Source organism: Heterocephalus glaber, unplaced genomic scaffold, assembly GCF_053883595.1.
Source record: "Heterocephalus glaber isolate CG9 unplaced genomic scaffold, H.glaber_assembly_v1.0 deba00001600, whole genome shotgun sequence".
Classification (NCBI taxonomy): domain Eukaryota; kingdom Metazoa; phylum Chordata; class Mammalia; order Rodentia; family Bathyergidae; genus Heterocephalus; species Heterocephalus glaber.
The window spans coordinates 30,459,725-30,475,785 of record NW_028258372.1 but is presented as its reverse complement, the minus strand read 5'-3'; the positions used below and the strand labels follow the sequence as shown (position 1 = coordinate 30,475,785).

At 33.5% G+C, this 16,061-nt stretch overlaps 1 protein-coding gene across 1 annotated transcript in view; it reads right to left on the bottom strand.

Moving 5' to 3' along the window:
* Positions 1–16,061, bottom strand: part of Cdc73 (cell division cycle 73) — a 160,436-nt gene that overhangs the window by 119,365 nt on the left and 25,010 nt on the right. The window contains exons 7-10 of the mRNA XM_004862760.4: positions 12,794–13,010; positions 6,458–6,556; positions 4,344–4,422; positions 2,392–2,456 (exon numbers count right to left, since the gene is read on the bottom strand). Coding sequence (XP_004862817.1) covers positions 2,392–2,456; positions 4,344–4,422; positions 6,458–6,556; positions 12,794–13,010 — 460 coding nt within the window. The remainder of the gene's footprint in view (positions 1–2,391; positions 2,457–4,343; positions 4,423–6,457; positions 6,557–12,793; positions 13,011–16,061) is intronic.

Genomic DNA, 16,061 nt, shown 5'->3' with positions numbered 1-16,061 from the left:
TTCTATTTCTAGATTCTCTGTTTTATTCCAATGATCTATATGTCTTTCCTTACACCAACACTGCCTTGATTACTGTAGCTTTAGAAGAAGTCTTAAAATTAGGTACTAAACGTCTTACAACACTGTTTTTGTTTTTAACTTTTCTAGGTCCTTTGTACTCCTACATAACTTTTAAATTTCAATATCCAGTTCTTCATTTATAGCAAGTATACACAGACCTGAATTTGTATATATACCTTGTGTTTTCTAATCCTGCTAAATTTAAGTACAAGTTCTAGGGGCTCCTAGAGATTTCTTAGTATTTTCTCTGTAGAGGATCATTTCATCTACATACAAAGATTTTGCTTCTGCCGTGCCGATCCTATCCTAGTTGTGTCATTTTATTGCCAGACTATTTTGGTGGGGACTAGGTTTCAAAGTTTAATGGACAGGTAAAGAGTAAGCATATGTGCCTTTGTTTCCCACCTTAAGGAGAAAGCATTGTATCTTCTCCATTTCTATAATGCTTTCTCGCTGGAAGTATGGAGTACATGTCTTTAATCTGTTGAGAAAGTTCTGTTCTACTTCTAGTCTCCTGATACTTTTACCATGAACAGCTGTAGAATTTATTCCAATACTTTTTCTCTAACCAGTGACAGGATCATATGGCTTTTTCCTTTCCTCTGTTTAAATGATGACTTTTGGGGGTGGATCTTCCAATGCTGAACCAACACTGCCATCCCTATAACAAAACCACTTTCTACCTCCTGCCAGATCTGACTTCTAAGAGTTTGTTTTGTTAAACAAATTTCTATCTATGTTCATACTTTTTTCTTCTATTATCTTTATCCAGTTTTAGGATTAGCACAATGTTGAGTTCCTTAAATGAGGGGAGAAGTGTTCCTTCTTTTTTCTGCTTTGTTTGATATAATTTATCAGTTAAAGTGTTTATGAGCCTGCTGTTGTCATATAGGTAGGTTTTCAAGCTAGGAATATACTTTCTTTAATAGGTACTATTCAACTTTTATATTTCCTCCAGAGTTAGTTTCATTAATTTGTCTTCCAAGGTACTTCTTAGAAGTTGTCAAATTTAGTTCAAAAAAGATTTCTGTAATATGCTTTCTACAGCCTTTTAAATTCTGTGGTAATGTCTCCTAGATCTTAATATTGTAATTTAAAAAATGTATAACTGATATTGTGTAACAGGAAGAAAAGGTCTAAAAGAGCAGGGGAATTGCGAGGGGTAGGGGAAGGGAAAAAAGGGAAAGGAAAAACTATGAGAAGAGGAAAAAAATGGAAACAAGGTCTTTGCAAATAGGGAAGGGTGGAAGGGGTGAAGGGAGGGCAAGGGAAGGGGAAAAAAATTAAGAACCAAGAGACTCATGTAATGGTACAAGATCCCAATGATGAATGTTAAGTGTATTTTATACCTAAAATGTACCAATAAACTTAATGGGGAAATAAATAAATAAATAAATAAAAATTAAACAAAATAAAAATGAACAGTGTGAAATATGGTTTGATCACCACTTCTAGAGAGTTAAAAAATAACAAGCCGGGCACAGCACACACCTGTTGTTCAATTACACAGGAGGCAGGGACAGAAGGACTGCTTGAGTCCAAGTGTTTGAATTTGGCCTGGGCAATGAAGCAATACCCTATCTAATAAAAGAAAACTGAAAAGGAAAGAAAAAAGGGAAAAAACAAAAATAAAAAGAAAGCTTGCTAAAAGTGAATCAAAGGCATATATTTATGAGCATGCAAGTATTTAGTTCTATCAAGTAAGAACTTTTGTTTGTTTCAGTACTAGGGACTAATCCCAGAGCCTTCGCACTAAACTGTATCTCTTTTTATTTTCTATTTTGAGATGGGTTTTGCTAAGTGACTAAGTTGCCCAGGATGTCTTTGAAATTGAAATCTTCGTGCTTCAGCCTCAGAGTCCTGAAAATGCCAGTGAGCAACACCATATCCAGCAAGTATCAACTGTGTACGCATTATAACAACTCACTACAATCTGTCTCTTTAAAGAGCATAAGGTATTATAAAGAACATAAACTATTACAGCAAAAACTTTCCCCAAATGATCTTTTAACTCTTCAACATCTTTTAACCAGATAGCATTGTCCTAGTTAGTCTAAACAGCTTTTAATGTTTATTTACATATACTCAAACTCAGTTTGAGAAAGAGAGAGAGAGAGAGAGACAGACAGACAGACAGACACAGCAGGTGAGCTACAGAGGTAGGGAAGAATTCATGAATTACATAATGCACCACATATATCCACCAGCACAACTGGTCATTAAAGATAAATGTTTCAAACAGTAAATATGAAAGACCAAAAATTTTCTCCAAACTCCACTACTCACATAAAATTTCTCGAACAAAATAAGGTCAGCAGTCAAATAACTTACCGTTACAGATTTCAGTGTCATACCATGGTAAGTCCCCATAGTATCAATTTTAAAGCCTTCCGTCTCTACAAAAAAGGAGGGTTTACTGTTAAATTTGATGTATTTTATGACAGACAAGAAATTTAAATAACCTACATTATATCTGAAAGTTAAACACTACAACAGCCTTAAATTTACTATATAGTTAAATTACAAATTTCTGAAGATTAAAAACTTTTAAAAAAGACACTAGTCTCAAAAATATATTCAAAACACACCAATAAGCCTATGAGCAAAAAGAAGCTCGTTAAGACTAACTCTGCATTATGTTAAAAATTTAGACTGCATAAAATACTTTATAACCTCTAAATTATTTATTACTAAATACTTGAGGATAGCATCACTAAAAGCATCTGAGAAATCTCCTTATAAAAAGCTGTGTTCCAAACTAGCAATCTACAACATGTTAAATATTTTGTAGAAAACAATGTTGTAAACGATGACGGGAGTTTCAGAACACAGTCGTAATATGCTTTTCTGTAAAGGATTGAGTAGAAAATACTTTACTCATCGGAGGCCAAAAGGTCTCTGTTACAACTACTGAATTTTGCAGCTGTAACACAAAAACAAGATAAACAATGTACAGTATGTATAAAAACATAGTGGATTTGACACACACAAGACTGGATTTGGTCTGTGGGCTGCTTTATGTAGTCTATTTCGTAAAAAAACATTGTACTGAATAAAGGAATGGACCTCTTATCTTACTATGGCATCTATTCAGTGTGTCCTTTTATCCAGTAAATGAAATCAGCATACAAAATTCATTGTATCAATGCAACATATCGAACATTCCAGGAAAAAAGTAAATGTTAAATTTTTAGTTGTTCTACCTCGTATTTTCATAAATATAGTCTACACAAAGATCTCAAGAGGAAATGACATTAGTCCTACTTCATTAATGTAGAAATGGTTTATTATTGCATAAGCCACAACACCACAAAATAAGCCCTCACACTACTGTTCCAAGTCTACATTTTCGAAATTCTCAATATATACATTCATAATTTGGGAAGCATGATGTAATATAAATTCTGTAGACACAGAACTAGTATTAATAATAGCAAACATCTATTGACAGTTTTATTACATACCACACACTATTCTACTGACTTTATGTTTATTATCTCTTTTTTTCTTTTTTGGTACTGGGGATTGAACTCGGGTCCTTGTGCTTGTGAAGCAGGAGGCAAAACCACTGAGCTAAATCCCCAGCAATGTTTATTATCTAATTTAAATCTCACAATAACCTTAAGAGGTCTATTACTGGGCCAGGGATTTAGCTCAGTGGCACCGCGCATGCCTCACAAGCACAAGGTCCTGAGTTCGATCCCCGGTACCAAAAAAAAAAAAGAGGTCTGTTACTATTAAAATTATAAACAGGAGAAAACTCAAACAGAACGTTGATTTTTTTGGTGTTTTGGTTTTTTTTAAGTTTTCTGAGACAGAGTCTCTCCGTGTAGCCCAGGCTGGCCTTGTAACTCACAGCAATCCTCAGCCTCCTGAGTGCAGGGATTACAGGCATGTGCCACCACGCCTGCCAGAATGCATTTAAAGTAATACTAAAATTCACACAAAAATTAACTGTGACACAAGGTATCTGGATCCAAAATCCAAACTATTAACCAGAGGTTTACCAATTTTTTCTGTGAAGGGTCAGACAGTATTGTTTGGTTTTGTAGGTGTATGATCTCTGGCAAAACAACTCAGTCACAGAGCTAAAGCAGCCAAAGATGACACATAAATAAGAATGGCTGTGTTCAAAAAAAAAAACTTTACTTACAAAAACATGCAATGAGTCAGATTTGGCCTGTAGACCTTACTTTACAAACCCTTAAACATTCAACTATACTGCTTTTCTCAAGGTCAGCACGACCACACCAAGGTGAGGATAAAAATTAAGTAACTCTTGCCTTCTTTTCCTTTGAATCTTTCCTGGTCATATCTATTGTAGGCAGCTGGAATGGGCTGTTTAGTACGCAATGTGGGATCCTGTAGAAAAACAAGTTATGAGCTAAAAATTAATATTTTAATTATCTATAGAATACTCATAATTAAAGCTACAATGGAGATATTTACTTTCTATTTTTTTTCCTTGTTACAACTGTAAGACAAAAAGCGGTGAGTAGATCTCTAGTCATTGGATAACCACAAGTCATTTGTGAGATTATGAGAGATTATTATATTATTGTATTATTGCTACAGCTATTATTACATCAAGGCAAAAAGCAAGTCTTGAAAATTGCAGAAACAGAACAGTTAGCAATTTCATTCTGGCTACTTAAGTGTCTGTTTATATATAATTTATAAATAATACTCTCCCTCCAATGACAATCTTTTTTTTTTTGTACCGGGGAACAAACTCAGGACCTTGCACTTATGAGGCAGGCACAGTGCCACTGAGCTAAATCGCCGGCCCAATGATGATTTTTTTAACAACAAAAACAAAACATTTTTGAGACTGTTAACCGAAGTATCCACCAAATTATTAATCCTTAAATTAAATATGGCAAATATGACAATAAGGCCATTATAAATGCACAGAATAGACTAAATAGGTATTAGTATTTGAAATAATTAGAAAAAGCTGTCAATAATTGACAAATTCTTTATTCCAAAATTCAGTCTGTAATAACCTAAGAGCAGCAGGTATTTTTTAAAAATTCCAAAGCTGCCTGGGCAGTTGTTGATACACATGAAAACTAAAGTACCCCCAATTTTGTTACAGTAGGATTCCACTCTAAGCATTATTCCAAATAAAAGAGATACTTAACAAAATTGTTAACTGGGTATATATTCATAGTCAAGAGCCAAACATTAATATTTTCAACTATACTAATGATAATGTAAATGCACAGAAAAGAATAATCATAGACACAAAGGTAATGGTTTAAATATTGTAAGGTTTGGCATGCTTCCAACCAACTATTAGAAAACTCTACCAATTCATAGATATAAACACCCTGTGCTTTTAACATTACAGCACTTACCAAATTGCCACTTTTTTGTTGTATACCTAACAAGTCTAGCTTGCTATATTACAAGCTCATAGAGGGGAGGGACTATGGATTTTTCTATTATTGTATTGTAATTGGCAAATAGTAGGCACATGAATACTTGCTGGTAAGTCAACTTAATGTATTTGTCTAAATATTAGCAAAATATCACTATCTCTAAAAGTTTAATACCAATGATTCCATGAGCAAATAAAACTATCTTAAAAAGGCTGTATTAGTACTCTATCACATCTTGACATACTTTTTAAAATTCTACTACAATAAATTCAATTTTACTTGTATTTTCTTCTTCCTTTATTGAATCATGAAAATAGCTGGAAGTAGTGAGTAAGCCAGGCATGGAACTACACTCCTATAATCCCAGCTACTCAGGAGGCTAAGGCAAGAGATTCTCAAGTCTGAGGCCAGCCTGGGCAACTTAATAAGAGCCTGCCTCAAAATAAAAAAGGACTGGGGATGGACTGTGCTCCCTGCAATCTCCAATACCACAGGGAAAAAAATCATGAGAAGTCTGAATAAATACAGGCTGTATGTTGCACATGAACTTTAGTTTTGGAAGGTGGTACATTGCACTCACACAGTGAAACAGTCAACCCTCAGAACTAAAGTACAATGAAAAATTGACATGGATAATCAGGGAAAATACACTGCTGGGAAAATATATTTATTAAGATATCACAGACAGCAACAATGTGGAAAAAAAAAACCCAAATGAGAATGTAACTGGGACTTATATTTTTAACAAGTAGGGCATTTACAGAGAGGGCTTTTCCCCACTGACAGTCTGGCCCAACTGTATCTCCTGGGTCATAAGACAGAATTAGTCTTCAAATAACCTTTAAGGCTGGGGAGAATCTTCACATCCTTCAGACATATTGAAGGGACAAAAGCTTTAGAATCTACTAATGTAAAAAATAAGAGGTCTTCAAAATTGCAACATTGAAATACAACACAAATTATCATCACACTTTTGTTAAATTTACTAAATCTAAATTGTAAAATATTCTTACCACAGGTGCTGCATTTGGAGCTGGTCGCTGTTCAGGTGCACGCCCTTCTTCTCTAGCTTTTACAGACTGAAGAATTGCAAAAATATTCTTGGAAAAATTCTAAAACATAAATGGATTCTAATTAAGCCCACTGAAAATGAAATATACAAAGGCAATGTTTACATAATAATTTATAGGGCCAGGGATTTAGCTCAGTGGTTCCGCCACCTGCCTCGCAAGCGCAAGGTCCCGAGTTCGATCCCCAATAACAATCAAACAAAAACAATGCAAACAATTTATAACCATGTTTTCTTCCTATCAATTCTTCTGTACTATATAATAAGCATTATATGATGTGATTTGTCCTCCAAGGGTTCATATGTTAGAGCCTTGTTCCTTGGCATGTGGTGATGCTACAGTGGTGAGAACTTTAAAAGATGAGCATAAAGGGAAGTAAATAAGTCTTCCAGACAATGCTGATTTAAAAGAGTTAGTTCTCTGGAGAGTAGGTTGTTATTAGACAAGATTACCCCAAACAACTGATCCCTGCCAAAAGCAACCAATTCCCTTATTTTTCCACCATATTGTATCCTAGACAAGAGGATCTATCCAGAGGCTAACAGATGAGGCTGCCACATCTTGGACTTTCCGCCTTCCAAAACTGATCTAAATAAATCCCCTTTCTTCTCCATTCATCTCCCCAAGCAATGGGGATCAAACCCTGGGCCTCATTTCATGCTAGCCAAGTGCTCTATAACTGAATTACATTCCCAACCCTAAATCTCTTTTCTTTATCAAGTACCCAGCCTCCAGTACTTTAATACAACAACAGAAAACAATAAAAATTCACCACTACTAGAAAATTAATCCAGAAACCAATTATCACAAACTGACTGTTAATCATCTTACTATTTTCATTTTATTCAAACAGCATTAATTACCTACAATTCTACTGATATTCTGCATCTATTCAAACATATACCCAGGAAAAGTTAATATTTTAAATAACATAAAAACCTAACAGATTTGCTGTCAAGCGTCTTCCTAATTCTGAAAGGACTTTATAATTTCTAAAAGGAATCAACTAGTATATCCTCCTCAAAATATAATAAACTACAGTATTAATTTCAGATTGCTATAGATTATACAGGATTTTGAAAAGTTTTGAGATACTGTTAGGAGTCAATATGCACTTTTCAATGACTGCAAAAGTTGCAAAGTATGTAAAATAAATTCAAGAAAAACTTTTGCATAAACAACCTTAGCACATTCAACACAGTCAACTAGCTGACTACCCCTTACTAAATGAAATATTCTCCCTTGGTTTTCACCCTCCCCTAACATCCAGCAATCCCTGTGGGGGCTTCTTTTTCTGCCTATCAATCACTCACTAGTTTATTATACAGGATTTACTGTAAGTCAAACACCTTTATTGGCACTGGAATATAATGATGAGAACAATGACACAGTATTACCCTCATGAACCTCAACTGCATCATTTCTCTTTTCTAGAAAAGGAAGCAGTCTGTTTCCTTGACTAGGACTACCCTTCCTACCTTGTACAGTTACCTTCCTCACGAGTTTTTATTCTCACAGTATCATTATCTCTCCATTACTCTTGACTAAGTTACTGCCCTTGTTGGTTGCTTACCCTAAATGCAACCATCATTACTACTTATTTAATTTGCTGTGTTCTGCTCAAGAATATAACTTTGGTGAGATCTAGGAACAATACTTCTCCCAAGAGTGCCTAGGACTTACATGGTTTATACATGTTAAATAATAGAAAAAACTATGTATACAGAATAAGAGCTTTAAACATAACTTACCACTGCACCAGTTATAATACTACTTCTTACAGTTCTTTACAGCAGCAAATACAGCTAGGATCCCCATTGCACTCTTGGAAATTATTGAGAACCTGAAAGGCCTTTAGTCTGTGTATAATACTTATCACACTGAAAACTAAAACTGACAAATTTTACAAAAATAATTTATTTTAAAATGAGGATAACATGCTTCCATAAATAACATCTTTTATGAAAATTATTTTTTAAATGTAAAAAATAGTGACAAAAATGACAGTTTAAACTTTTAGCAAAGCTCCTTAGTATCAGGCTTAATAGAAGATAGCTGTATTTTTATATTTGCTTCTACATTAAGTAATTGTTGTACTATCTTGTTTGGTCAAAGAATATACAGAATTTAAGCTGGGTGTGGTGGCACATGCCTGTAACCCAGCACTCAGGAGGCTGAGGTAAGAGGATTGCTCCATTTGCAGCTACCCTGGGCTACATAGTGAGTTCAAGGCCAGCCTGATATACATAACTAGAGCCTGTCTTAAGGAGAAAAAAAAAAAAGAATATACAGATTTCACAGAGTTAAAAGCGGGAGGGGTATTGTAATAGCTTTTCATTTAATTGTGAATATTCTTCTTTGATAGCACATCAAAACAAAGCAAATGATAGTTTCTTGAAAGTTACTGCATGTGGCAACACAACCATAAATTTTTTATATAATTACATTAAAACTCAATAGCCTATCTTGCACTTTAAATGGCTTTTTTAACTCATACATTACTCATTTGGAAAATATCAACCAATGGATTGTGTATTTTCCAAATACTAATACAAGGAATTACACAATATTAACAAATTATACTTCTTAATATATTTCCTTTTATATTTATTAAAATATAGCCATTACTATCATTGGTAACACCTCAGAAGTCTTTAAGAATTAAAAAGGTGATAAGATCACAGGATCATAAAGAATTTCTCAAAATTCTAGTCTCATAAAAGCTCACATTTTACCTCGGGTAAAATATCAGCTGCTTTCCTTGAAGGAACAGAGTTACTTTCATCATTTTTGTTGTCTGGCAAATACCCAACTCTGAATAACACAGTTATTCAAATAAAAAATGTGTTTTTGTGCAAAAGCAGCTGATTCAGCTGACAACTCAAGCAATAGCACAGGTGCTTTTCATACAAACAACCACCACACTTTGGAATGTAGAACTGCTTTATACATTCCAATTCCATTACATATAAAAATTTTTTAAATTCAAGAGTCAATATTTAATAAAATTAAGTCTAAAATTTTATCAAGGGCATTATGCTGGATGAAGAACACAAGGCCTACTAGTAAAGTTTGGGGCCACTACCATGATGCTGAAGTTTTACCAGCCATTGCTCTTTTGCCATCATTGTAAAGGTCAACACAGTGAAAAATGCAAATAAAATCTTAGCCCTGTTATAAAAACAGATGAAAATCAAATCTCAGTACTTCAAAATTAATACAATAAGTTACTGAGAGACACAATCTAAAAGAATCAATCCAATGTTATTACCAGTTATTTTTGTGTGGGAGAATTACAAGTGAATATTATCTTCCTTTTACAGGTCTCTTTTTGTCACTTTTTCAACAAGGAACATATATAGCTGTAGTCTGTGTATCCCCCAAAATCCATGTGTTGGAAACTTAATCCTCAATGCAACAATGTTGAGAGGTGGGACCTGTAAGAGGTGACCTCTCAGATATATAAAGTGGGAGCTGAGTGAGTTAATTATTGCAGGAGTAGATTCCTGACCAAAAAAAAGGTTTGGCCCCTTTCCTTCCCTCTCTCTCTCTCTCTCTCTCTCTCTCTCTCACTCTCTCGCCTTCACTCTCACTCTCTCTCTCCCATGTGATAACTTCTGCTGTGTTATGATGTAGTAAGAAGGCCCTCACCAAATTCAGACCCTTGATCTTGGATTCCCCACCTCCAGAACTGTGAACCACGTACATTTCATTATAAATCAGAGTGTAATATTCTGCTACCACAGCAAAAAACAGAATAAGATATATACCAATTTGTGAAAGTTTTAAAAAGTGTTTTAAAGGCATTATAAAATCAGATTGCTTTACCTGAAGTGTATGCAATAATAGCTATATATAAAAGGATGTATTTATATTTCTCAAGGAAGCTTTAATCTTTTTTTCCCTGAAACTCAGAAAACAAGAAAATCCTGATAACTGATAATAATGAAAGTCTGTCTAAAAGTCTATAAGGCTTTAAGTACCTAAGAGTATTTTTGCAATTTAGCAAGTGAAAACAGTACCTAGAGATTAATCAAAGTATTTGCTTACTGATTTTTTAAAATGTTAATATCAGTGGGGGCAAATGTAGTTATAAAACAATTCTTAAATCATTATTTTTTAAAAGACAAGTAGTATAACATTACATTAAATTTTGAAATTATGATACAATTCTGCCACCTAGAGCTCAAAGAAAACTGTTCATCTCAGTTATTTGAAAATTCAGTGTTTGGTGTAAAAATAAGGAAGTGTATAACATCTATTTTATTTCTTTTCTATGAGTTTAAGGTTTTCAATAACTATAATGAACTTTGTAACAATAAGTCACAATATTATTCAAGCATTTGCCATATTAGACAATGAAATTTGTATAACAGATAATTTTTGTACAAATAGCAAAATTGGAAAATAGAAATTCAGTTATTTTCAGATTTCTCTATAATTCCTAGTTTTGAAAAATGATCCTTAGAAGTAATTTATTAGACCAGACACACAAACTTAAATACCATATGGCATCTTTCATTTGAGGTAAAGTACAAACAAAAAGAGTAACAAAGGATGGATAGAAGGGGACAAGGAGATGACTGTCTTGCAATAGGAAGAAGACCAAGGGAACAAGGGTGAAGGGTGAAAATGAGGGAAAGGGAAAATAAGAACAAAAATACGCCATGTACAGGAACCTATTAACTTCAACTAATGGAAAAATTATATGCCATAACATGAGCTAAGATTAATAATATCAATAAGAATTAAAATTGTGATGGGAGAGTACTTTGTGAAACAAGTCAAAAGGAAACAGAAATAATTCTTTTCTTTACACACTTTTTTCTAGTAGCTTTTTTCCTAAGAGGCACAAAGTATAGTCAAAATTCAAAAATTTTACAACCAAAATTAACCTACTTCAAAAAATGTTACAGTCCGTTTCATCAGTAATCCACACTTTTTCAATATTTGCATCACATCACTACTAGCAACCATGTATAATAAAGAGAATGCTGGAGGGCCGGGGATTTAGCTCAGTGGCATCGCACCTGCCTTCAAAGCGCAAGGTCTTGAGTTCCATCCCCAGTACCAAAAAGAAAGAGAATACTGGAGTCACAATACAAACACACATGAAGATGTGCACATGATATAGAATTGAGGGCTGGAGAGCTACCTCAGTAGGAAACCACTTGACTAGCATTTGCGAGGCACTGCCTCAATCCCTACAATTGCAAACAGAATAAAAGAAAATTGATATACATTTTTTCAGCAATCTATAAAACAATAAACCATTGAGCATCATTCAAATTTTTATTTTTAAAAATTTCAATGAAAAAAATTTTTTTTTCAATTTTCAAGTGTATGTCTCCTTCAACTAACAATTTGTTTTGAAGAATTAATCCTTTGACTGTGTAGACATAAATTCAGAAAGGTATATGTACAACAATTTGTTTTGAAGAATTAATCCTTTGACTGTGTAGACATAAATTCAGAAAGGTATATGTACAACAATTTGTTGTTACTGTTGCTGGTGGTGCAGTACTGGATACTGAACCCAGAGGTGCTCTACATCTAAGCTACATCTCCAGCCCTGTTTATTTTTTATTTTGAGACAGGGTCTCACAAAGTTGCTCACACTGGCTTCAAACTTACAATCCTCCAGCCTCTGCCTCCTGAGTAGCTGGAATTACAAGCACACGAAACTATGCTACAAAACTACAAAGATGTTTTCAATACACTATTTCTAACAATGAAAAGGAAGAAATGGAAAGAGAAAGAGGAAGAAAAGGAGGACGGTGGAGGAGGGAAGAGAAGAAAAAGAAAGGAGGAGCAGGGCAAGTGAGGGATAAAAAGCCCATAATCGTGGAGTGAAAACAAAACAAAAAATCTCCAATAATAAAAAATAGAAAAATTCTTACATTTGCACAAAAAAATATAATGTAAAAAATGTACTCAAATGTTTGATTTTTTAAGTTCTCTACATTATGACTCTCTGATGATTAGAGAGCTTGCTATCAATATTCTCTATTCATCAAGTTTACACAAAAATATGATTCAATAAGAAAACTGGGCCACTCTGATTTAGAAAAGATGTGTGAAGGGCCTGCATTCTGATTTAGATTGATTTTATAAACTTCTTTGATGACCACTAACTAAATCTATCAGTGGAATGATAAACATGGCTACTTGAAAATCTACATTATTCCGATCCTTCAAAGAGGTTCAACCTAAAACCTCCTTGTAAGCAAACTTTAATCAATTCAGAACTAAACACAGACTACACATACATGCTATTACCTTTCCTGTGCTCTGTAAGATAGTTGTTCGCGTCCTCCACACTCTCTCTCGGCTGACAATGTCTCGGGTCACATCTACCTCAGCATCTACAAAACTCCTCTGTTTAAGGGCAGTTATATCATCATCTAAATCAGTCTTGATAGTAGATCTTTTCTTAGCCATAATTTTGGCTTTGATTGCAGCAATTTTTTCCACTGACATAGCTTCAGACAAAGACCTAAAAAGCAATTTTTAAAAAATATTTTCACAGCAAAGAATCCTTGAACACATCATATATTTGTTAAGTGTCTGATGGTAATAATTAAATATTTATCTGTAAAAGTGACATGCTTAATATTTTATAATCATAAAAGTTCTTTACAAAGGCTCATATAGAGATAACAATCTATGTGGAAATCAGTAATTTTTTAGAAGAATCAATGCAACAAAATTTTTTGCATATTTTTCATCTCTTTCTCCAAAAAGAACTGGAATCATTAATACGGATGTTTTCTGAAACTTCACCAGCTAAACTGTATCATCTACAAAAATTATACACAAAACAGAGGTCACCTGATAAGAGAGTGAAAACATATCCTGTAAAGTTCAAATCTTAGGTCTACCTTGGTAAACAGGATTTTATATGCCACAAATACTCATAATCTTTTCAATCTCTATTAAGATGAAACCATGTTTTGCAATTTTCCTTATCATTCCTTTGATTTTCTACTATCAGCAAAGAGAGGCTATGCTTTCAAAACTACAAAGAGACTTTAACACTGTAAGTCCAGTCTTCATAAGATGGTAATCTTAAGCATAGTTTCCTTTTTTATAACATAAAATGAGACAACAAATTTAAAAGCGGTTGAGTACCTTAGTTACTATAGACAAAAATATTACTGTAGTCCTAAGATGAAAATCTTGAAATACGTTTACATAAGATCTGGAAAAAGGATGAAAATTCCTGCTGGTTTAAATACAGTAGTAATATATAATATACTATTTAGAGTAGATATGAACATATTTTAGGGCAGATGCTTATGATGTATCTGGTATTTGACTCATATTAATACTATACATTACCGTAAAATTTAAAGCATACAGCTTATCATTAAATAAATTAAAACACTTTTCTAAACGATAATGAAGCTTGCATTGGAGTTTCAATTACTGGAGTTTTACTTCCACCCAAAATGTAATAGCAATACCTGAATTTACCTTCCTGCTTTGAAATGACCAGTCAAACTACATGAAACAAGAGTTTACTGACACCATTAAAAGAAAAAACTTATAAATAATCAGTATAGATGAAGGAGCAGATGCATAGGCTAAAGGTACAGAAAACTTATTCAGTGAAATAAGAGCACAAAATTTCCCAGATCTCAGGAAAGATATGAAAATCCATGTACAGAGGGCATCTGAAACCACAAGTTGACATTATCAGAAAACAACCTCTCCACTTCAGTTTATACTTAAACCATCAAAAGTATAGAAGACAGCGTATGAAAAGCTGCGAAAGAGATGCACTAAGTCACTCACAAAACACAAATCCATCAGAATAAAGGTTTCTTAGCAGAAACTCTTTAGAGGGCAGTGAATGATGTGTTTCAAGCCCTGGAAAAAAAATAAATGCCAACCTTTATTACTATACACCACAAAGTTATACTTCAGAATCAAAAGAGAATTAAAGATCTTCTAAGATAAGCATCAACTAAAGGAATTCATTACTTTTAAACCAGCAATTCAGAAGATATGGACATGGAGAGATACCGAAACAAAACAGTCACAAAACAACAGGAAAGAATCTCACTAGCAGAACACACAAGCAAATGAGGATTCAGAGAGAATCAAACATCATTAATTCAGTAAAGCAACAATATCTAAGATGAATAACTGAGAAAGAAATGAATATGGACTATTCAAAACAACCAGGAAAAAAAGAACAAAATGACAGGAAGGAGTACATACCTTTTGATAACAACTCTATATGTAAGTGGTCATTAATTTTTCTCTAATTAGAAGATAAAGACTGATTCAATGAATTAAAGCCAAGAAATTCACCTCAGTGGCAAAGATACATGACTGAAGGAGAAAAAGAGAGAACATGATATTCCAAGCAAACAATACAAAAACAAGCAGGTGTAGCTATAATCATATCTGAAAAAAACAGACTTCAAGCCAAAAGCAGAAGAGACAAAATCTCTACATACTGGTGAAGGGAACAATCTATAAAGAAGATACAACAATTGTAAATATGTATGCATCAAACACTGGAGCACACAATTTTATGAAATAAATAGCACTAGATGTAAAAGGAGAAATAAGCCCCAATATAAGTGGGTGACTTTTAATACCCTACACTCATCAATAGACAAATGATCTAGGCCAAAAAAAAAAAAGAAAACAATAAAATCATCAGAATTAGACTAAACTATAGATCACATGGATTCAACAGACATACACAGAATATTCAACCCAACAGCTGCAGAATACATCAGCTCATGGAACTTTCCCTGAAACATCACATTTAAGACCACAAAGCAAATGTTACCAAATATCAAAAAATGTGAAATAATTTCCTGAATCTCATCAGGTCATAATGAAATGAAACTGGAAATCAACAGAAGGGGAACTGCAGAAACTACACAGAGACTAGACAATAAATTTTTGAACAGCAGGTCAAATGAAGAAAGTGTTGGGGGTTAAAAATTCCTCGAATAAAATAAAAATGGAAACACAACATATCAGAACCTCCGGGACATAGTAAAAGCAATCATAAGATGGAAGTTTATAGCTTTAAGTCTCTTCATTAGAAAAATAGAGCAATCTCAACCTAATGATGCATCTCAAGGCCTTAGAAAAACAAAAACGGTATCTAAAATCAACAGAATGAAAGAAATAATAAAAATCAAGGCAGAAATAAATGAAAGAGACGGTATCAATGAATCAGTCAGATCAAAAAAAATAAAATTGACAAACTCTTAGCCAAAGCAAGAAAAAAAGAGGAGAACCAAATTTTTTAAATTACAGGCAGGATACTGTAACATACTACTGAAATCTACAGAATCATCAGGAAATATTTTGAAAAATTATATACCAATAAACTGGAAAATCTAGAAGAAATGGTATAATTTCTAAATGCTATGACCTATAAAAAATGAAACAATAGGATATAAAAAAAACCTAAATAGATCAATAACAAGCAAAGAGACTGAAGCAGGTATAAAAAGGTTTCCCGACAAAGAAAATCACAGAAACAGACAGATTCACTGTTGAATTCTACCAGACC